At 18.4% G+C, this 25,330-nt stretch overlaps 6 protein-coding genes across 6 annotated transcripts; 2 read left to right on the top strand and 4 right to left on the bottom strand.

Annotated features, from left to right (window-relative positions):
- Window positions 1-3,280: 3,280 nt before the first annotated feature.
- On the bottom strand, window positions 3,281-3,582 carry SRAE_X000053700 (Hypothetical protein; the record flags this gene model as incomplete). Its single annotated transcript, XM_024644892.1, has 2 exons — window positions 3,281-3,411; window positions 3,456-3,582. 2 exons carry the CDS (start codon window positions 3,580-3,582, stop codon window positions 3,281-3,283), a joined length of 258 nt encoding a protein of 85 aa, XP_024510406.1.
- A 4,304-nt stretch (window positions 3,583-7,886) lies between these two features.
- SRAE_X000053600 (60S ribosomal protein L34) lies at window positions 7,887-8,292 on the bottom strand (the record flags this gene model as incomplete). The annotated part of the gene is made up of 2 exons (XM_024644891.1): window positions 7,887-8,069; window positions 8,134-8,292. The coding sequence occupies 2 exons, from the start codon at window positions 8,290-8,292 to the stop codon at window positions 7,887-7,889; spliced, it is 342 nt and encodes a 113-aa protein (XP_024510405.1).
- Window positions 8,293-8,931: 639 nt separating this feature from the next.
- SRAE_X000053500 (Sulfotransferase family-containing protein) lies at window positions 8,932-9,982 on the bottom strand (the record flags this gene model as incomplete). Its single annotated transcript, XM_024644890.1, has 3 exons — window positions 8,932-9,241; window positions 9,283-9,576; window positions 9,630-9,982. 3 exons carry the CDS (start codon window positions 9,980-9,982, stop codon window positions 8,932-8,934), a joined length of 957 nt encoding a protein of 318 aa, XP_024510404.1.
- A 2,743-nt stretch (window positions 9,983-12,725) lies between these two features.
- On the top strand, window positions 12,726-14,265 carry SRAE_X000053400 (Major facilitator superfamily domain, general substrate transporter-containing protein; the record flags this gene model as incomplete). The annotated part of the gene is made up of 5 exons (XM_024644889.1): window positions 12,726-12,872; window positions 12,934-13,072; window positions 13,145-13,429; window positions 13,478-14,005; window positions 14,075-14,265. The coding sequence occupies 5 exons, from the start codon at window positions 12,726-12,728 to the stop codon at window positions 14,263-14,265; spliced, it is 1,290 nt and encodes a 429-aa protein (XP_024510403.1).
- A 751-nt stretch (window positions 14,266-15,016) lies between these two features.
- Window positions 15,017-16,431, bottom strand: SRAE_X000053300 (Potassium channel subfamily K member 18; the record flags this gene model as incomplete). Its single annotated transcript, XM_024644888.1, has 3 exons — window positions 15,017-15,584; window positions 15,687-16,183; window positions 16,234-16,431. 3 exons carry the CDS (start codon window positions 16,429-16,431, stop codon window positions 15,017-15,019), a joined length of 1,263 nt encoding a protein of 420 aa, XP_024510402.1.
- Window positions 16,432-21,674: 5,243 nt separating this feature from the next.
- On the top strand, window positions 21,675-24,397 carry SRAE_X000053200 (Tyramine/octopamine receptor; the record flags this gene model as incomplete). The annotated part of the gene is made up of 5 exons (XM_024644887.1): window positions 21,675-21,806; window positions 21,922-22,087; window positions 22,933-23,114; window positions 23,389-24,003; window positions 24,071-24,397. 5 exons carry the CDS (start codon window positions 21,675-21,677, stop codon window positions 24,395-24,397), a joined length of 1,422 nt encoding a protein of 473 aa, XP_024510401.1.
- Between the last annotated feature and the right edge of the window lie 933 nt (window positions 24,398-25,330).

Genomic DNA, 25,330 nt, shown 5'->3' with positions numbered 1-25,330 from the left:
TAAAAATTAATTTCTATTTGTAATGATTAAATTTCAAATTTAAGAAAAAAAAATTAAAGTTATTTTTAAAAATAGTCTAGTAACATTAAAATTGTATTAAGAGTAAGAAAATGTTTAACTTAGACAAAAAAATGTAAATTTAAAGATTAATTTTAAATATCTTCCAACCATATGTTTACTTTTTATCATTTTCATTCTTCTTTTATATTTTTATCATTCAACTCGTTCTCTTAATGCTTTAATTATTACAATTAAATATTTGTGAATTTAAATTTTGTTATGAATAATAATTAATGATTATGTAACAAGGAGTTATAATAATAACTAAATAAATAAATGATTATTTAATAGATTTTTTATCTAAAACTAACTTATTTTCAACTATTGGTAGGTGGAAATAATAAATTTATAATATTCTATGTTTACGTAACAACTAAAATTTAAGTTGTTAAAATAAAATGAAAAAAAATTAATCAAAATTATAAAAGTTTGGCATTTAAAAATGAAAGAAAAATAGTTAATAATTAACAAAGGTAATTGAAAATGTTTAAGCACCTATTTCATAGACATATTTAATCTATTCTTATTACAAAAATATTAATAAAGATTTATTCTTAAATATAACTTTAATAAAGTTTTATCCATAACAAATAATTAAGAAAAAGTTATTAATTTATTATTACCTTAATTAAAGATAAATAAATAATTTTAAATTTATGCACGTTACTAATATTGCCATACTTTTAATCATTACACCACAAAAATATTTTCATGCAATTTGATAACAAAAAAAATTACATATATATATACACATATATAATTTTTACTAATATTAACTGGAATAATATATATATATATATATTTTTGGAAGAGTAATTAAAATTATAAAAATATCCATATTTCTTTTCATATTTTATTAAAATAATGTCATTAAATTTAAAATTCTCAATATAACAAAACTAACCAATTTTAACTTTGTTTCTCCATTTTAAAATTTATCTTTTGACAACATTTCAAATATAATAAAGATAAAGCCTATTTAATATAAAATTTTTTCAATTATTAAAAACAAAAGAAAACTCTGTAAAAATAAGTACCAATAGGATGATAGAAATGAAAGAAAATAATAATTTCAATAAAATTAATAAAAATAATTTATAAAAATTTTATCTTATCATTTGGTAAAAATCAATTTATATTAAAATTATTTGTGATCATTTCATAAATTGATGATGCCAAATGGTTTAAAGAATTTGTAATCAATCAACTGATATAGTTGCTTTTCTCCTTCTTATAATATCAAAAATTTTGATTTACTTTTTTTACTTCTTATCTACCACTTGTATATCTACCTAATATCATAATGTTAATTTATTTTAACATAAATTACAATTTAAATAATCATTTTCTTTATTTTAATAGAAACAACAATCATCTTCTTTTGTTTGATTTTTTATTTTTTACTTTTAAACCAATAAGTTTAATGTTTTTTTTTTATATTTTTTTAGCATTACAAAGCACACATTTTTTAATGTTTTCTTATAAATTAGAAAAAAAAAACCAACTTATTTTAAAAAGAGAAAAATAAAGAATTGTCTTCCGGAAAACATAAAAAAATTAAATATACATTTATCTTCAAATAAATTATTCATTAGATAATCGGAAAAAAATTAAACAAATCAAATAAATTTTTTTATCAAATATATGTATATCATTCTAGGTAAAAAAAATAATTTTCCACAATAAAGTTATGTAATAAAAATAAATTGTATAAAATATTTTTAATAAAAATTCTAAAACCACAAAAAAAAACTATATTTGATTAATTACTTTACTTTAATTTTTTAGCCTAAAAATGAATAATCATTAATCATTTGAAAAAAAAACATTCTTCAAGTTGAAAAGATGACATTAGTAACGTTTAATGAGAAGTTTATTCTTATCCTAATTTTTTAATTTAAAATTATCTTAACTTTTATTATTTTTTTAAAAAAAAAGTGTTTAAGTTATGTTTTTAAATAATTTTAGCACGCGATAATTTAAAAAAAAAATAGTGTGAATATTTTTATAATCATTTATTTTTTAAAAGTAACAAATCTGTTATATATTTTTTCCAAATATAATAAGTTAATAAATTTTATTTAACCTTTGTTTTTTTTTTAATATGAAAAATTTATTAGTAATCAAATCAAATAAGCATTAATTTATTTCAAATTTAAAATAATATATTTATATAAATATAAAATAATTTTTGATACCAAAATTTATCTTTAATATTTAATAATATATATAAAAAAACAACATATTATTAATTCACTTATAAATAAAAATTTGACATCATCATTTAATAGTCATATAATTCTTGTCTAATATTCTTTTATCTATTCAATAAAAACTACAATAAATTAAAATTAAAGTAGTATATTAGATGAACAGTTATAAATATAATAAACAACGTCATAAATATTTCACAAAATTGACATTAAAAAAAAAATTATTAAAAAATTTTTATTTTATCTATTTTATGTGATGATACTACAAAAAAGATAAACCTTCAACTAAATTACTAGAAAAATTTTTATAGAAGTAATAAGATGTCAATATATATATATATTAAAATTTTTTTATTTTTTATCACAGGTAAAATATTTAAATAGTTTAACATCTGATGTGCATTAAAAATATTTCTTATTTTGTGCAAATAAAAATTCTAATAATAAATTATTAAATATTTTTCATTGTACCAAAAACAAATTATATAATGAAGTTTAATAAAAGAAATATGTTTAATAGAACAACATGTTATCTTTTTTTTTTTCTATATAAAATAGTAAGTTATTTGTAGTAAAAATGTTCAAATTTATCATTTAAAATTGTTAATGAAAAAAAAAACAATTTATTTTTATTAATATTTAAGTACACACATATGGTAGTTTGGTAAATTGAAAAATATATAGAATTTATAAAAACTTTTATTTTGTTTATAAAGAAAGGTAAATTTTACATTCATTAAAATGTAAGCTTATGTGTGGTTTTCTTGATTGGAAAGTATAATGTCTTTTTATATAAATTTTAAACATTCTATAGAGAGAGCTCATTTCTTCAATTTTGATTAAAAATTTTATATTTATAAAATCAGTAAAGCCGGAAAAGAAATAATGTTTGTGGAAAATAAATTTGATCATATATAATATTGGTTTTGAAAAAAAAAACAGATTATATCTTTTGGTTATCTAAATAATATGAATAATTCATTTAAAAAGGAACTCCACTTGTTTTGTTATCCAAAACGTACAAATGTTTGTGCACGTTTACCAAATCTTACAAAAGTTTGAGCTCTTTTCCCAAATCTAACAAATGTTTGTGCTCTTTTAGATTGAGATGGTTGTATATAATTATTATACGGTATATCTAATAAAAAAAAAATAAATTAAAATTGTAAAATATAAACTTACATCCATAGTAATTATAAGGATAAACAAGATCTGAGTCTTCTTGTTGATTTTCAATAGCTGCAGATGAGATGAGTGATAAGCTTAATAAAGCAGTAATAATCCATGTAATAATACTGCGACAGTCCATGATAAGAAAAGATAGTCGTTAAAATAGTAAGTAAAACTGAAATGTATAAAAGATTTCTATTAGCTATATGTTTTTTTTTATATTTTATTTAACATAAAAAGGTACTGACAATCATTTAAATAAAACTATGCATTTTATAGTATATTGCGATTTTTAATACTTTTATTGGGGTATCATTATTTTGACAATATAAGAACCATAAAAAATATTGTTTAGGATAAGTATAGAAAACAATAAGTCATAAATAAATATAATTGGATATTTTTGAACTATAATTCAATTGACAAATGGGAAAAATAATAAAAATAAAAAATTTATACAAACCAAATAAAGTTTTAAATAAAAAATATATATTAAAAAAATGTGACAAATAAAGGTGTCTACAAAATTAAAGTATATCTGTGACATATTAATATTATATCAATACTATAAAATGATAAATTACAATAAAAGTATTTTTATAAATATCTTTCATATCTTACTTAACTTTTTAACTTCTATATAATTAACATATATAAAATGCAATAAAATTAAATTTTTTTTTAAATTTTATTTAACATTTGAAACCAAAAATTATATAAAAATTGTTGGAGGAGATAAATAATTTATAAAAAAAAATTATACTGTTAAAAATGTTTTATTTTTAAAAAAAAAACTTAATGAAATCTTCTAAGAATTCTTATTTTTTTTTTGCAAATAACAAAAATCAAATACACATAAATTAAGAATAAATTAAATTATCATTATTAATGATACTAAAAAATAGTTTCTATCGTAAAATATTAAACAATTTTAAAGTGAAATATTAATTAAACAAATTATATTTTAAAAACATTGACAGTAACTTTAATTTTATGAAAAATATACATATGTATATACATGTATATTGCTTTGTCATTTTATTATGCATTAACATTAGAAACAAAAAATCCACCCCTTTTATCAGTTTTAAATATTTTATCCTACCATAATTGTAGCTTTAAAATATTCTGAGAAATTTATTAGAATAGCATAATAAATTGTTAATATGATTTGTTTTAATATATATACCTAAATAATATAAAATTGTTTATATTGTTTTATTGTTATAAATAATATAATCATCCTATAAGTATCCAAAATGTCTTCTTTTTTAAAAAAAAAAGAATTGTGTATAATTAATGTTTTCATTTAACATTAACCATAAAAAAAGTATTATCAGTTAAAGTTTTTATTTTTATTTATTTCTAATAATAGTAAAAATGACAATTTTTTTTTATTAAAGAAATTTTGGGGAAACAAAAAATTTTTTATAATATTTTTAATTTTTTAATACTTTAAAACATATCATTTTATATATTTATTTATACATGATTAATTAAATTGATTGTGGGTGGAGAAAAAGAATGATTACTTTATTAAAAGATATTTTTAAATAGAATAATATTATTAAATGAATTGTATTTTTACTATTCATAACTAATTGATATATATATGTATTGTGGTCTCTACAAATGTAAAATAAGTCGGTAATAGCTGATGCATAAAAAATTAAGGGTTACCGGAATTATATTTTTTTTTATAAAAATTAAAAACCAAAAATTAAGGAAAATCTTTTAACTTAAAAAATAAAAAATGTGCATTTAAAGTACTTTGTTTATTAGTATTTTTTTTTAGCAATGTTCACTATACAAATTTTTTTATTTTTTAAAACATCTTTTATTCTTAAAATGTGATAAGTTTTTTTTTTTAATATTTTCTAAAAGGTTTCTGATAGAATGTAAAAAAATAAAAAAAAAGGGAAATGCAAATAAAAAGGAATGAATATAGTAGATATTAGTTTTCATTAATCATTAAGTAAGAAGCAAAAGTGATATTCATTTAAGTATTTTCCAATATTATTATAAACCAATTTTAATATTTTATTAGATGAAAAACTACTTTTTGAACTTTCTTTAAATAAAATATTTTACTCAAATATTCAACAATTTTTTCCGCATTAATTATTTTTTACTATATATCAAAAATAATAATATTATTTTTATTAAAAAAATTCTAGATTTAAGATTAATTAATAATTCATTTAACATTATAATTATGTTTAGCTAAACTTTTAAGCTAAATTTTCAATTCTATGAATAATTTTTTATATAAATTTTAAAAATAGATTTATCAACCCTTTACTTAAATAGATTAAAGATTTAAATAAATTTAATTAATTACAATAAAAAAAATTTAAAAATTTAAGCTTCTTTGTTAAAAGATTTCCTATAAATTTTGCAAATATAAAGAACATTGTGAATATAGCATTAATTACATCCAAAAATTAAAGAAAAAGTATCAAAAAAAAAGAACTATTTTTTAGACAAGAAACTATTTAAATTAGAAAAAAAATATTAAAAAAAAAACCGTATTATAAAAGATGATAGCATTAAATAATTAATTTCCTATCTATTAAACATTTTTTTAATAAACCAAAAAAAGTTCTTTTCACTTCGAGTGAATAGTTTAGTTAAGCAGATTAATTTAAAAATAGTTTTAATAATTATATTATTATCAACTGCCTTACTTTTTAATAATAAATTTTTCTCAATTAATATGGTAATATATTTTAAGAAAAATGATATAATTAAATAAATCATTAATTTAATTTCACTTTTTCCAATTAAAATTTTAATATTATAAATAGGTACAAACATATTGTAAACATACATTATTTCAATGAAAAATATAACAATTAATGATATAAATGGTAATTAAAATATGTACAATTGCAAAAAAAAAGATAGTAATAAGTTTACATTAAATTCCTAAAAATATACAAAAATTTATATATTTAAATAAATTTTTTTATTAAAGAATGGGATTATGTGAAAAAAATAAGAATTTTAATCAAAGATATAAAAAATTTTCTATTTTTAAACAAATTGTAAATATATATACTTTTTTTTTTCTTAAAAAATTCTGATGGAAGTTATTAATAAAATATAAAAATTAATAAAAATTTTTATTAAAAAGCTGTGGGTGAATGATTACATTTTTATAAAGGAAATGATATATAATATTTTAATGTAAAAATTTTTGAATATTTAAATGATTATAGTGACAAATTTTATCAAATAAAATAGTTAATTTTAAAAGCAATCCCCTTATCTCTTAGACAAAATTAGGAGTTTAATATAATGTATAACTTTGTAACTGATGAATGAGTATGTTGATAGAATTTAAAATAAATATATATTTATATATTTATTTTGAACCAATTTAAATTTTTCCTCTTTTAAAAAAAGGTACAACAACTATTAATCTTCTTTTTTAAATAAGTTTTGTATGCCACTTTTCTTTATACTTATATAAATATGTATGTTAAAAATGTAATGAATATTTAACTTTTTAAAAGTTATAAAAATAAATAAAAATTTAAGATGTTAAAGACTTTTTTAAAATAATACATGTTTACATAATTTATTTTATAATTAAAATTTAAAAGAAAATAAATATAATTATTTGTTTACAAATTATAAAGTTTCTACAACTGCAAAATATTTCACATTTTATTAAGTAAATAAATGAAGATTAAAAAAATGACAATAAATGATGTACTTACTATTTCTTATATATATTGCTAAAGAATATTAAATACCTAAAAAGTAATTATAGGGACATTAAATTTTAAATTTTATGAAATATGAACTTTATAGAAAGAAAAGTTATTTATTTGTTAATTTTTCTTTATAAATGTCTAAAAACTCAAACATTGCATTTCAAATGTAAAAATAGATATATATTTTTCTCATATGGTAAAATAAACAAAGAATATTTATGTAATAAATTCAAAAATATTAATAGAAAAAAAAGATAAACTTGAATAAAAAATGTCATACACAAAAATTAGTGTTTTTTTGATAATGTATCAACAATGAGATTTATGTATTAATAAAAATAAATAATTATTTTATACCTATTCTAAAATTTTTTTTTTATTCATTTTTAGCTTTTTCTATTTTTGAAAAATTTTTCTTATTTTTGATTAAATAATACACCCTTTGTTTCCTCTTTTTGAATGACCTAATTTTCTGCTTTCATAAATAATGTTTAAATTAATAATATAATAATAATAATAATATTTTTTTTTTAGTTTTATTAAAAATAAAGCTAAACCGGATAGATATATGCTTTTTAAAAATAACAATGAAGATAAAAATATAAAGTATATTAAAAAAAATTACTTTTACATGAATGATATATTAAAAATTCATTAAATTTAAATCAAATAATAATAACATATCAAAATTTTATTGTATCACATTTAAAAAAAAAAAAATTTATTTCTTAGTTACGTCTTTAGTATTTAATACGCTAGCAACAATTTTTTGCTCCTCAATAAGAAAGGCACGAAGGATTCTTTCTCTGACGGCATTTGCTGATAAATGACCACCATAGGCACGAGAAACTCTTTTATGACGTTTTGTAAGTTTTGACAATTTTTGTGGACGGACATGTTTTATCTGTAAAGTCAAAATTAATTTTAATTAAAAATTCTGTTTATTTTTGTTAAAATACTAGACTTACCCCTTTAAGAATAACCCCAGTATCTGCACAACGGCGTTTACATCCAACTTTAGGATGATATTGTATAGTAAGTCTTCCACCGGGTGTTCTAGTTTTTCTAATTTTATTAGATCTTGTATTATAAGAGTGACGTCTCTTGTATGTCAATCTTTGGACCATCTTTTTAAACCTTCAAAATTATTTTTTTTGTTAGAAGAAAGATATATGTAGGTGGAGTGGGATATAAATAAAAAAGAATTTATATATATTATCATATACTTAAATTTAAATGCTTTTAAATATTTTGTTGTCAATACTACAGTATATCATATATATTTCTATTTTTTATATAAATATCACTTAATACCTTAAAAGCTTCTCATAAAAGTTTATAGAATTTATGCATTAAAATTACTAAAATATACATAAATTTGTATTGTAAGTTACATGAAAATGATATCATATAAGAATATTATAAAATTAAAAGAAAATAAGATTAATAAAATTAATTATATGTATAATTAATAAATTCTAACTAACAACTGTTTTTAATAAAAAAAAATTGAAAATAATTATATATTATGCATAAGTATACGTAATCATTATGAAATGATACTCTCTTCCACGTTGGAGCAAACCTATATTCTTTTCAAGATTTATAAAAATGTTTTTTATTTAAAATATTATATTTCAACAAAAATTAATTTAAAAAATAAAATCATCCTATAGTTATTATAAATGATTTTTTGATATAAAAAAAAGAAAAAATTTGTAATGGGACATTTCCACAAAATATGTAATTTTTATATGGAGAAATCATTAAAATTTTTCAATATCAGGTATTTGATAACCAAATAAAACATAATCATAATAAAATAATGAAACAATTTTTTTTAATAACTGTTTATTTGAATAAATTTCTTTTAAAACTTTGCTTCTTTCCGGTGTTCCACGTGTTGTATGAGGTGTCTTTTTTTCATATCTCAAATCATAAATAACTTTATGAACAATATCCATATCAACACCAATTTCACTAAAAAGATCCAATATTTGTCTTATAAGAACTGAATCATCTTCATTATATTGAATGACATGATATTTTTCAAAATTTTCTTTTAAATTACAATGCCTTAATAAAAATTTTAATATTTTATTATTTTTTTAACATACCAGTTTTGTGGAAATAAGTGTATATCTTCATAAGAAAATTCACCACCATTAGCTGCAAAAATTTTTGCTCTTTCAGCTAATTCTTCAACAACACAAGTAACATTATCATGACATCCATAACATTTATTATTAACTTGGTTGTCTCTTTTTGTTTCTAAAATACATTTATCAACAAATCCTGATACAAATCTTTCAATTGGATCTCTTGATACTAGAAGAAAATGAAATTTTTGTATATTATAATTTGATGCAACAGATGAAATACTTTTATATTCATTGAGTCCTTTACATATTCTAATAAAATTAAAAAAAAAAAATTTATATAAATATTTAAAAATAAAATTTACCTTTTTTCATATAAATTATCCGTTACAGATAAACCAGATGCCATAAATTTCTTTTTATCAAATAAAAGACATACTATAGCAACAAAAAGAGTTGATAAATTTTTTTCAATAACACAATAAATTAAGTTATGAAATGGTGATATTCTGTATTTAGTATCAAAATTTCTAAATAATGGAAGACAATTGTCATTTTTTATTAATTGATTACATATATGACTTTTGGTAGGTGATATATATTCTATATTATATTTTTGTGATTGAAATATAGGTAATTGAATAATTGTATATAATGTTAATATTACTAATAAAGTTAAGAATACTATTTTCACTCGTTTTGATGTCCGTAAATTCATCTTTCTATTCTACACCTATATATATATATAAAAATATATATAAATTTTAGAAGTAATTTAATTTGTTAAATATTTTATTATGACTATATTATTAATACAATATTAATGATATAACAACAGATTTTTGTTAAATATTACCCCAATTTTTTCTATTATTTTATAGTAACTATATTTGTAATAATCATTCCTCATACCATACTTTTTTTTATAAACATTTATTGTTTTATTTTATAAAATAGATCAATTATGTATTTAATGTGATAAAATTATTGCAAATATATTTATACAATTTTAATAAGGCTTATTTTTTAATTGATGAAATTGTACGTAAAATTAATATTCTATAGCTGAAGCAAAAAAAAAAAATATGTATATGAATTAATGCTTTTTGCAAGTAGTAATTTAGTTGCCCTTTTTTTTATTGCTTAAAAAATATTTTTTATTATTCTAATTATATACAAAATAGTTAGACGTTTAAAGATATAAAAATTATACTATTATTAAAAATAATATTATTAACTTTATTTATACTTTATGCATTATAAATTTTTTCTTCTACTTTTATTTAAAAAAAATAAAAAACTTTGAAAGTGAAACTAAAATTTTATTTTTCTAAAAATAATTTTAAATAAAAAGGAATGAATTGATATTGAATAGACAATATGTTAATTGTTGTTTTTAGATTATTTATAATAGAGAAATTATCATGATTGTTTTATTTTAAATAATCAAAAATTACATACTAGACGGTAGTTGAAAAAAGATAAATAAATTATATTATTGTCTATGAATGAGTTAAAGAAATTAAACTTTTTTCTATAAACAGTGCGATTAAAATGAAGTATAATTTTTTTTAATAAATATTTTTATTATTTAACAGACAACTTTTACATTTATTTAAAATACAATACATAAATTATCTTTTTTTTAAAAACAAATTCAGGAAAAAATATCTATAATAAAAATTTATTTTAAATAATATTCTTTTTGATAAGTAAAAATGATAAAAAAAATTTTTATTTGTTGATCATCTAATAAATTACTACTTGTATTACTTTTTTTTTATCTATAAAAAATTTATCATAAAAAATAAATATTAATATGTAGTATAATTTCAAAGAACGACATTATTTTTTTAATTAAGTAGCATAAATTAAACATCATATCTAAGTAATAAATCAAGAAGTGATAATAAAAGATATTGAACAAATTTATTAAATTTTAAATGATATGTTATAACAAGGTATCATGTCTAAACAAGTTTTTACTATATTATAGTCTGATAATTTAAAACTATCCAACAAATTTTTTTATCTATTTATCTTGATATAAAATAATTCATCTAATATATATATTTTACTGGTAAATAAATTAATCAACTACATATAAATTATTAATGATCGTCATAAATTATCAAAAAAACAAACTTTTTTAGATAAAATAAATAAATATCAAAACATTAAACTGTTATTTTTATCATGTTAAACAAATAAAAACATTTTTAATTGAATCAAACATTATTTTCTTATCATAATTTTATTTTTCAGGAGAGAGATACTTTTCTTAACGTTACTCTTGAACGGAAAAAAGCAAAGTATTTTTTTTTGTATGAATCAACGTTGATTTACCAATACTTTCTTTAATAACTTCTACAATTATTTAAAGTTTCAATCAAACAACAGCAAAAATAAAAAAAAAACTGTTTAGGAATTTTTATAGATAAATTTATGCTTATTTAGATAAAACTTAGTTTATTTAATAACTGGTTTTTTATAAAAATATTATTTTTTTTTATAATAAGTTTAAATGATATTAAAATTATAAATAAAAATTATGTTATATTTTTTATTGCTAGTTTTAGTTATTAAAAAAATTTTTTTAGTAATTTATTTCTAAGTATTAGTCAAATTTAAACGGAAAATTCTTCTTTGTAAAATAACTGATAAAATTTAAAATTAAACCATTTTTTTGTAATTATTGTACAATAACGAAAAACTTTATCAATAAACTTAATTTTTACATTTACAAATTCAGAAACAAAAGTAAAATTTTACAAAATATCAATATGCACTAGTTAATAAAGAAATTATTAATGTCAATTTTGATAACGTTTAAATATTATGTATTTAAATTCTTTATAAAATAAGATATTTTACAATTAATTAACAATCATAATAGAAAGTTATATCTATTTAAAAAGTAATTGATTAAAAAAATTTTTTCAATAAGTTGACATATTGCATAGTTAAATAACGTATTAATCAATTGATTTTTCAATAAACTAATATTTTTTTGTTGTTTTATAAATTATAATAAATACTTTTAAATTTTAAAAAGTATAAAAAGTTTAAAATTCTCCCAAATACTATGATAATTATTATATTTTTATACTAATACAAAACAATATTTATTTTAAAAATTATTTTTTATTATAACTTTATTAACAATAAAAAGTTATTTGTTTTTATATAATATTTACAAAATATTTTTACGAAATTGAACAAATCTTTTTTTAAGTTTATTAAAAAAAAATTTATGGATAACATTTATTTTATATCTATAATACTCTATCAAAGTTATATATTAATTTTAATGATGTAAACTTTTAGGGTTTTAATGACAATATATGATATGTTATTTTTTGAACTTTTATATAAAATCTTGATGTGATTAAAAAAAATAATACTTATATATAAGCATTAAATTGATAGTTTATATTTCATTCATTATCTTTTTTGATTTTATGGTTAAAAGAATGAGAATTACCATACCAATGATTTTGGATTTTTTACGTCTTGATCCGGTACTATTTATGTATATGTTTACATCTTTCTTAAAATATCCAATTTTTCAAAATTTAATATATGAAAAAGTTTGCTATAGTCATAATGTAAGATAATAATTAATCATTTTAATCAAAAATAACTTAATATTTTTTTTTACATATTTAGAATGTTACAATTGATTGTAGTAATATTACAGAAATTCACAGTATTAAAAAATTTCAAAGTGAAGCTAATTATGTTTATCTTGGATCAAGCTTATGCTTAATTTTACCATCAATTGTCTCGGCAATGATCTTAGGACAATGTATGTTTTAATAACTATTATATATATTATTACCTTATCAATAATATTTCATCTATACATTTCTTTTTTTAGTATTTGATATGGGATCAAAAAGGTTAATAGCATTGATAATACCATTTATTGGATTAATAGGTGGTGATATATGTTATATATTACAAACAAATGATATAAAACTTAATCCATACTATCTTCTTATTAGTGATATTATATTTGGTTTATGTGGTGGTTTTACTGCATTAATGGGATTAATTAATTCATATAATGTACGTAATACCAATGAAAATGATAGAGGTATCAGAATTTCTCGTTATGAAGCAACAATAGCTTTTGCTGGAACATTAGGATCATTTACTAGTGGTATAATAAGAGAAAAAATTGGTTATATGAATGTTTTTATTATTATAGCATTTATTCATTTAATATGTATAATTTATATAATAACTACATATAAAATGGAAAATAATATGACAACATCAAGCACCAATGAAGTTATGACAATAAGTGAATTTATAAAAAATATTATCAAACCACTATCTATTAGTGGTATAAAAAAAAAAGTAATCTTTTTATTATTTATCATTTTGACTTTTGAACTATTTATTTATGGTGGAATAAATGATATACAATTTTCTTATTTCCTTTATAAATTCGCTTGGGGTGACAAAAAATTTGGCATATTCAATGGATTTTTAATGTTATCTTCCGGTATTGGTACATTACTGTTATATCCTTATCTAATACGTCGTTTTAACATTTCAAGTCACATCATGGCAGTTATTGGAATGCTTAATAAAGTAGGATTTTTGATTTTAACTGTTCTTATAACAAATGAAAGTTGGATTTATATTATTTTGTTACCAAATTTAATGACAAGATTTGTAGCAACAGGTTTAAGAAGTCTTGCTTCAATTAATACTCCAATTGAAGAACAAGGTAAATAAAAGAACTTTTATTTTATTATATATAAATAAATTATAATAATCAAATAAATTTTTATTTTAGGAAGACTATTTTCAATAATTGAATTGATACAAGGAGTTACTTCATTAGCCAGTTCTGCTGTATATAATACTGTATACCCAGAAACATTATCATTTTTCTCTGGATTCATGTATATTTTAACCGCAACTACATATATTATACCATTATTAATTATATTTAAAATTCATAATCTGTTAAACGTGTCAGATTAAATTGTTTAAAAAAAAATGAAAATGTCGTTTTTTCATAAAATTAATATTTATAAATTTAATTCTTTAATTATATATATATATGTGTACATTTATAAAACATTAATATATAATTTCTTAGAATTTTTTTTTTATAACTAAAGTGTATTATGTTTTATATATACCATCATTTGAATTGATAAAATTATACTTAATAAAATTTTACTAAACAATTAAATAGTATGGATTTAGAAAAATCTTTTATTTTGTTTATCAATGCCTTAAGCTAAGGAACATAATGGATAATTTTAGAAATTTTATTCTATTAAAAGCATGTCTTTATATAAATAAAAATTTTAATGAAGTGATATTATAATAGATATATTTGCCACCTTCAATTTTCTTTTTAAAAATTATGCTTTGATATTAAGTATATGTTATATAACAAATTACTATTTTAAGACATTATTTTTTAAATTTTTTTTTAATGTTTTTGACATAAAACAACTGTATATTTATATATATATATATATATTTATTAAATATCTTTTTTTATTTTTAAAAAGCATTACTATTTTTTTTTTACTTAAAAAATTAACTTTTTATAAAATATTATTCACAAAAAAAAATTCTTAATTTTTTTTTCATTAATGTTGCGGATTTATTTAATATTTTCTATTTTATTATTTATTAATTATTTTTTTGAATTGAGACCTAAATTCAATTATCCATATCATATTTAGTTATATTTTTATATCTATCATATATATTGAAATTATTCTGAAGATGATGAATCATCTCCTTCACTTAGTAGTAGTGAAAAATTTGAATGTCTTGAGTTATTTCTTGTAGTTGAACGGCTTCCTCTACGTATATGAACATTATGATCAGGACTATTACATATTGTTGGTACTGTATAATAATAAGCACTCTCTAATTCATCGATATCAAGACTTGAATCAATTAATGGTGGATCATGTTCAATAAAATCTGAAAAATGCCACGGAAATATAGGAATTGATTCAAGTGCTTGTCCATTTAATACTTGATCTAAAGTTTTATCCCAATTTATTGCACTAACTATATTATCAGACATTCCAACACGACGGCAAACTGTTTGAATTAATGATCCTACACTAAGTCTTCTACCACCAAGCCATACAGTAATACCTTTAACATTACTAACATGTCTACCATAATAATGAACTAATCTAAAAACATCAGCTAATTGTTCCACTAATGCAGTTGTTAACCAAAAACCGATTGTTATATAAACTAAAGTGGGTAATAAAAAATCCATTCTTCTAGGTACAATATCTCCTAATCCAATTGTTGTTAAACTCCTAAAAAAAAAGAAAGATTTATTTGCAAAAATGATAAATAATATATATATGTGTTTTTTTTATATAAAAATAACTAAGTTTTTTTTTTCTATGTTAACTAACATATATGAAAAATATACACTTTGAAAATATGTTAAATCGCTTTCCCATAGTGGTAATATAGCTGAACCAGCAGCAATAAATGCAATAAAAAATAATGCTACTAGGATAACTTCACCAATCTCACGTAAAAGATGTTGATCACCAGTTTTTTTAATTTGACGTTTAAAAATAATTTGTAAAAGAAAAAGGACTGCTGTTTTAAAAAATCTACCCAAATCAGCTATTGTTATAAGAAATAAGGGTATACCTATAGCACCATATATCATTGTAAATATTTGAGATCCTTTACTTGTTGGTACTAAATTACCGTATCCAATAGTTGTAAGAATTGTAAAAGCAAATAATATTGATGACTCAAATGTCCATCTTTTTTGAAAATTTTCATTTTTATTAATTAATATAGAAAGAGCTTCTTGAATATCATGAACATCATGAGGTGTTTGAGATACTGATAAATTACTTAATAATATTACAAGGCACTCTTCAATAAAATCTGACTACAAAAAAAAATAAATAGTTACTTATTAATATATATTAATTAACTTACTGAATTTGAAAAAGTAACATTATTTACAAATATATTTTTTATAAGAATTAATTTTTCTTTCATCATAATATGTTTAGCTTCTTCTCCAGGTCCCTCTAGATAATGAAAAATATACCCACCACCAACGATATAAAAAACAACAAAACAATATAATGCAAGGTGGCAAAATGCTATCCTAATAATATTTTTTATCTTCATTCTTTATAATATATAACCAAATATTAGAAACATTTGATTTAAAAAAAAAATTTTTTTTCTTTTATTTTAAAATTATCTTCATATACTTAAAAAAAAACAAAATAAAAGATAAGTTTTATAATGATAGGTAATAAATATTAATCACTTTTATTTGTTTTTCTTTATTTAAACTAAAAATTGTATATATATATATAGAAATTTTGGAGATATAAATTATCTCAAGTCAAAGTTATATTCTTATCATTTAATATTATATGACATAAAAATGGTAGATATAAAGATAAAAAAGTTTATTTTTTTTTTTACAAAATGAAGATATTTAGAAGAAGGAGAGAAGATGATATCTAGTGGTAGAAATAAAAATTATATGATTAGACAAATTTATATCAATTGTACCAATTGATAGCTATTACCAAATTATATTATAAAAATATTTTATATATTTTTCATCACTTCTAAGTACACTGTATCATCAAAGTAGTTTTATATTATTTTGTATAGGAAAATGAATGTGAAGGAAAAAAGATTTGATGATGATGATGGTATATACAGAAGAGAAATGAAAAAAAAAATTAAAAATTTTTACGATTTTTATGTTTGGGATAAACGTAAATTGACTCTCCTTTACAACAGAGGTTTTAAATATATAAATGACAAAAGACAAAACTTTATCATTTGCCGGTCTATCTTTTTTAGTTTTAACAAAATTGTTTTATATTGTAAAAAGTATATTTGGAGTTTTAATTAAGTTGAAGACAAGAGAAATATTTTAACATTTTCCAGTTGTTGTTGAAGGGACCTTTCTTACTTCAGATTTTGCTTATATATACTATTGTTATATAATCAACAAAAAATGATGTAGAAAAATGAATTTATGCCAATTCAAATTATATATATATACATATATCTATTTGGTTTAATAAAATAAGGGGATAAAAAGTTAGACAAAAGAAATTTTTAGAAAGGAAAAGATATATGTATAAATAAACATTTTATTCCCTTATGATATGACAATTAGTTTAAATATTTTGAAACAATATATAGTTTTTAATAAACCAGGACCAAGTTCAATTGACAATACAAAATTAATTTGATTTCAATTCTTCTTCTTCATTTTAATAATTATGTTTAAATTTGTAATAAAAATTAATTTTATTCAAAAGAGAAAAAAAAAAAAATAATTTTTTTATAAATCAAATTTCTTTGTTACTTTTTTTTTCCTTTTTTTTTTATTATTTTATGATGTAAAAGAACAAAAATTTTAAGGAGATCTATTATTTATGAATAAAATTAATGTTTATAGACTTTTTTCCATTAACTATACTAATATTGTACTTTTAAGAGTAAATATGATTATACTTTAGCAATAAAAAAATTTTTAACAAACAAACTTTTTAACTCCCACATTTCTAATTATTAATAATAATAGTTGAACCAATAATATTTATTTTGAAAAATGATAAATTTTTATATATAAATGAATTGTCATAAAAATTAATACATAAAATGAATGGATAAAGTGAATAAAAAGAGGAGAGAAGACAAATATTTGGTAAATAATAATAAATTCATACTTTTTCTATACTTAATAAAACTTTTTATAATAATATTTCTATTAAAAAGAATAAAATGTAGTGTGAATTTTAAAAAAATGATGTAATATTAATTTTTGATATATCTTTATTGACTAATATAAAGTAACTATATATTATTTATATGTGACATCAAAAATTAGGAATAAAAAAAAAAGGAAGATATAACATAAATTTAGAAAAGCTTCTTAACATTATAATAAAAATTCATAATTTTGAGAACAAAGTTTACTAAGTTAAAAGTCAAATCATATTTCCATCATAAGGTGACTCTGTTCTTTTTTTTAATATCTGTCCTCAAGATAATTTAATAAAATATTCCATCATTTATCATAAAATATAGTATGTGGAGAGAGACATGAAATATCTTTAAATATACAGGAAAAAAAAAATTTTTACTAATATAAATCATTTTATTTTAAATAAGTATTAGATATAAATTTTTGCCATTAAAAACATTTATTTTTTTCATTTTATTCTTATTTCTTTTTCTTATTTTTTTTTTAATTTTATTTGATAAAATGTATAATGATTCAATTAAAAATTCTAAAATAAAAATATTTCTTGTTTTTTTATATACTTTCTTGATAGTTCTGTTCTTATTTTTATTGTTTTTTTTTGTTTCTTTTGATAAATCTATTATATTCTTGACAAAAAATTGTATATTTAATGATATTAAATAAAGATAAAAATATTTATTTTATTATAAAATAAATCTTAATACATTTATAATTAATTATATTTATATTTTTTTATATGATAAATGTTCTTTGTTTAAAAATTATAAAAGAATTATAATTTATAATAATGATAAATAACTGTCAATAACAGTTACTTTATTATAACTTAAAATTTTAATTAAACTAAATAATTCTCAAAATTTTTATTTAAAAATCAGGACAATTGTCTTTTAGATTTATTAAAAGATTTTTGTTCTAAATAATGAATAAAAAGTTGTTAAAATATTAAAATATTTTCCACTTCATATTTTATCTTTTATTTTTATATATTTTTTTTCTTTTTTTTTTTTTGAAATATTCATACACTTCTAAAATATTTTGGAAACGGTTCTGTTTTTCAATAATAATTAAATAGTATTTTTGAGATTTGTTAATGATGATGATGATAGGAAGGAGAATTAAAGAAATAACGATAAATACCATACAAATACATTGAAATATTATCCTTTTACATTTCTTAAACAGTAATAACATCTTTTTAGTTTATAAATATATTTTATATACAAAAAAAAATGTTACGCAAAAAGAAAACTTTTGAAATAAAACTATTTTGTGTAACATTTATTTTTATTCTATGAATTCATTAATGATGCTTATTATAAACATGGAATAAACTTAAAAAGGAATAATACTAAAAATAAAACCATTTTTTCATAATAAATCTTACTTTTTTTAGTAATTAGTTGTTGATGTTTCATACAATTAACAAGTGTCTATTGGATAAACTTTTATCTTACCAATTACTATATTTTTTTTTTAAATTTGTTTACATGTTAACAAATAACTTTTATTTAAGTTTTTAAAAAAAAAAGAAGAATTTTAAAAGTATCATTTTTATTATTAAAATTGACTTAATTCTGAAGAATTTTATATTTAAAGAGATATTTGTAAATATTTATGTATATATTGTTAGTCACTCTTTTTTTTTTAATACCTTGTCAGCTGAGACCACATATGTTTATCAAACTTTTTTATATTTTATTTTATTAGTTTAATTAAAATAATCATCAATCTGTGATATTTTTATTTACATTGCTTCATAATTTTTAATGACCTTTGGGAATATCTCTTTTTATTTTTGTCATTTTTAAAATATTTAATTGAGAAATACCAAATATAATTTGATACCTTATTTTAATTATCTTTTTCAACTTTTATTGATGCTTTCTTTTATATCATTTATAAAAAAATAAAAAAAAAATTTTAAATTTTACATTACAAATTGATACTTATTATTGTATTACAAAATATAAAAATTTTGTTACTTTTCTAGTATAAAAAATATTTAAAAAAAATAAATAAAAAGATATATTTTTATTATTATACCCTCCTTCTTTTAAAAATATAAGCTATTATAATGTTTCAATTTTTTTGCTTAAAAAGTATTTTGTGGTTGGCAAATATTATTATTAATAATAATATTTTAAATAAGTTTTAAAATCAAGAAAAAAAAAATTTTGATGGTTGAAAGATTACTTCCGTTCCTATATCTTTTTTCATTTATAATTAAACTAATATTTGTATTAAAAATAAAGTATGCATATCAATGAAACCGATCCACCCATTTATTTTTCTAGTCTATATTTTTTATATATTGCTTAAAATATTTCTCCTTCTAATATGGTTATTTATAAGTCATCCTTTCTTGAATAATATTTGAAGAACTTTTAATAAACTCTTTTTTATGTTTTGTTTTAGTATTTTTAAAAAGTTATCTTTTTTCAAACCACCAAATACTGTCAACTTATTCTCGTATTTCGTGTTTCTGAAAAATTGATGAAACCTGAATCATTTAATATATATGTAGATAAATATTATTCACTATTTTTCCAAGTTCATTTTTCTTTGTCTTCTAATTTTAATTTATTTTATTTTCATTATTTATTACTTTTTCATTTCATTACTTATTCTTTCTATTTTTTTTTCTATTATCTATCATGCAAAAACTATTTTTATAATAATCTTTTTTTTTTTTTTGATTTTTTACTTAAAATGTATATTTAAAAAAAAATTTTAATTATTTAAAAGTGATTTTTAAGTTAATAAAATACATTCTTTTACTAGAAAAAAAAGTTTATATTTTTCATGGTTAAAAAAACTCATTATTTAAATTTAATTCTATTATAATAATCATAGAATATTTAGTATTATTTAATTATCTTTAACAAAATATGGTATTTAATTTGTAAATGAATAATTATTAGATTTAGAAAAAATTAACTTTTATTTTATGTACCTAATCTTGTGAAAGTACATTGTATGGATAAAAATTTAAAGAAAAAAGTTATTAAAATTTTGTTGTTAAAATAATTTTACTTTAACATCCATTTATTTGTTCTTTTTTCAATATCTTTTCTTCTATATTTTAAATATTAAATTAAATCTACTAAAAATTATATATTTTTATTTGTTAAAAAGTATATATTTTTATAAATATATAATGTATTAATTTAATTGCATTGTTAAAGAAATAACAAATCACGACATCACTTTATATCATTCTTTATTCAAACATACTTTTAACTTTATATTCATTAACAAACAAAAAAAAAATAGTTTTTTGATGCCAAAATAGATACAAATATTTATATGTATATTTTTATGTGGTGTATGCTTACTATTCATCTATCTTTAACCCTAATTATCATTTTATTTTTCAAGTTCTTGTTCTTCTACTTGATATAACAATAAAAAGCAATTATATCGTTGAATTAAAACTTAGTTCTTCATAGACTTTATATATATATACATATAAAGCTTAATTTTTATATATTATTCTTTGATATATCCGTATCTTTAGGTTCCCAACTACAAAAGGAAGATTATATCATAATTATGCTATATATTTTCAAATTGCCATAGGAGGCATAAAAATTATCAAAATATAAGAAAAATAAAATTTTTAATGATAATGGAGGTTAATAATAACATTTCTAATCATACATTATTAAATCAAATAATAGTAAATCAAAATAATGATACTATTCTTAAGGATACAATTATTCCTTTACCAGAATTGATTCTTGGAACTATAACCTATTTAGTAAGTTTTATTTTTTATTTTCCTTCTAGTTATATTAAATTATATCAAATAAATAAAAAAAAAATTTTTTTAATAAATATTTACATTATAATTGTTTATGCAATATTTTTTATAGGTAATCATCGCAATGACTGTCGTTGGCAATATTCTTGTTGTAGTGGCTGTCTTTACCTATCGTCCACTTAAAAAAGTTCAAAATTATTTTCTTGTATCATTGGCATGCTCAGATTTAGCTGTCGCAACATTAGTAATGCCTTTTCATGTGGCAAAATTTTTGACAAGTAAGTTTTCTTACTCCTTCTTCTATTATTTTTATATCACTTTTTACGGAAGTGAATAAATTTTTTTCAATTATATAAAATTTAAATTACACAAAAATTTTTTTCTTACCAACTGTCTATATTTTGTCATTACTTTTGAAAAAAAAAGATATATATATATATATTTGGTGCTTTATAATACACATATTTTTAATTTTTTTAACAAAACTTAATAATAAGAAATATTTAAAATTATTATTTGTATAAAAGAGTAGTTTAAATATGATTGACAAAATTAAAGAAAAAGAAAAAAAATAAACAAAATTAACATATTTTTTTTTAAAATTTTTTATTTTTTTGGTAAAATTGGAATTATTTATTTTAAAAGTATTTAAAAATTGTTTTATTTAAAAATGTATGGTAAAAAAAAAGAATGTATAATTACTATTGTTTACTTTCTTTAATCTTTTATATTATTAATTTTAATTTACCATAATCATAGCATATCAAATAATATTTTTCTACTTCTGATTTAAAAAAAAATATTTATTTGCATTGTCTTATTATGAAAAAAAAAGATGGTATTCAATTTAGTTAATGAAGGGAATAATATTATATTTCTGAATATGGTAAAAATTTAATTTTCCTTAATAATATAATGAGAAGAAAAAAAAAGAATATTAAGTATTGTTTTTTCTTTATAAAAATAATAATAACAACTATATCATAATATTATTTCAAAGTTGCTTAAAAATAGATTTTACACAACATAAAAAGTTCATATTTTGAACATTAAACTTTAATATTTTTTTTTTACTTTTAAAAATAATTTTTAATTTATTTTACATTATAATTGTTTGTTGTAGATGGACGGTGGCTTTTTGGATTTACAATATGCCAATTCTTTACAACTGCTGATATTTTATTATGTACATCTTCAATATTGAATCTTTGTGCTATTGCATTAGATCGTTACTGGGCAATACATGATCCACTTAATTATGCACATAAGCGTACCTTAAAATTTGTTTGTTGGATAATAATACTTGTAAGTTATTAAAATTCTATCCAATCTTTTGTTAAAACAAAAAAATAATCATATTTATTTTCTATAAAAAAAATTAGTTTTTTTTTGTTTATCTAAAAAAAATATATAATTGTTTTAATAGTGAAAATAATTTTGTGATAATTATTTTTTTACAAATATAGTTTAACTATTAAAAAAACTTAAAATATTTAATGTTATAATATTAGAAATTTTTAAAAAAATAATATCTTTTGAATTGTTTTAAATTTTTTTTTTTAATGTATAACAATTAAAGGTATGGGTTGCAAGTGTTATTATTTCTGTTCCCCCAATTATTGGATGGAATGATTGGACTAAAAGTGAATTGGTAGATTATTGTGAATTAAATACAGAAAAGGCATTTGTTGTCTTTTCAGCAAGCGGGTCATTTTTTGTACCATTAATAGTTATGATAATCGTTTACTTTAAAATATTTCTATCTGCAAGGCAAAGAATACGAACAAATCGAGGAAGGAGTGCTTTAGTTAAAATTCAAAAAAATTTAAATAATCCTTTAAGGGATGATAAAAATAAAGAAAAACATAATAGAAGAAGAATAAATTTTATTGCTAGAAGTAGATCATTTAGATGTTCTGGTAAGAAAAAAGATGTTATTTCAAAAGTTAAAAGTAATCCAACAGATACCAAAAGTCAATTATTAATAAATGTTAATGAACATAAACAAATTGAAAATAAATTTAGTTCTGCAACATTACCAGATTCTAAAACAACAATAGGACCATCAACATCAATTACGGCATCTGGTCCTTCACATCCTAACAAAAATATGGTTGTTTTTCAATTACCTAATGATAGTAAGCAACATAACTCTTCTACAAGTTCCTCAGATGACAAAAAAGCATTAGATGATGTAAGTGATAAAAAAAAAGAAAACGAAAAGTTAATATGTTTTTAATTTTAATTTTATTTTGTTTTAGTGTCAAAATCCTACACAAGTTTTAAGAAAGCGTGAAAAAATTTCTGTTGCTAAAGAAAAAAGAGCAGCTAAAACTATAGCTGTAATAATATTTGTTTTTACCTTTTGCTGGTTGCCATTCTTTTGTGCATACATAATATTACCTTTTTGTGAATCATGTTATTTACATCCAAAAGTACTTCAAGCATTTGTCTGGCTTGGTTACATCAACTCATCACTTAACCCATTTCTTTATGGAATATTAAATTTAGAATTTCGTCAGGCATTTCGTAGAATACTATGCCCAAAGCAATCTCTTAGAACACGTGTATCTATTTTAAGAAGATGATTTATTCTATTTTTTTTTTATAATTTTGTCATACATTATTTATTGTTATAATGATTTCTAAAACATTGCTTAAATAAAAGATGATAACCAAAAAATTTCTATTATTTTGTTTTAAAAGAATTTTTAAATAAAAAAAAAAGATAATTTGCTGAATATTTTATTTTACTAGATTTTTTTTTATCAATTGTATGAAAAGAAAATTTCTTTTTAGCAGAAAAATAAATGCTTTCAAATAGGTATATATACATATATTTGAAAAGAAACAATTATAAAACTTCCCTATTTTAAAAAATATTTGTTAACTATTAATAATTAACCTACTTTAGGATTATAAAAAAAAACAAATTTTTTTTTAAATTAAATTTTACAAGCCATATGCTTTATTTTGTGATAATAAAAAATATATGAAGAACAATAATCTTTGATACCATTAAATGAACATAGTTTTAGGTTATAAAATATAACGAAAGTAATTTATTATTTAAGGAAGTTTATCAACACTTTAATATTACTTCTAAAGTATTTCTAGCTGTTAAAGCATATTTTAACTGCACATAAAAAATATTCTTTATCATTATAATTTCAACAAGAAAAAAAAAAACTTGTTATAATAATATGTTTAAAAAATACACAGTAATCATGATAATAAAATAAAAACATTAATTATAGACAGTTTTATTATTTAAAAAAAAAAGAATTTAAAATATTACAATTAAAATAAAAGAAAAATTAATTTTATCATATATTGAAAAAAATTAAAAAATTAGTAGCAATGAAACATTAAGTTTTATAAAGATATTTAAAAAAATATGTATCATATTCAATGCAAAATAATGTAATTTTTTTTTGGATGTATTTTATGGTGGCTAGATTAAAGTAGATCACCATTTAACATTGAAAAAAATTAATTTTCTTTTATTAGATTTACGGCAA

This window comes from Strongyloides ratti (genome assembly GCF_001040885.1).
Source record: "Strongyloides ratti genome assembly S_ratti_ED321, chromosome : X".
NCBI lineage: Eukaryota > Metazoa > Nematoda > Chromadorea > Rhabditida > Strongyloididae > Strongyloides > Strongyloides ratti.
This window is presented reverse-complemented; position numbering and strand designations above follow the sequence as displayed.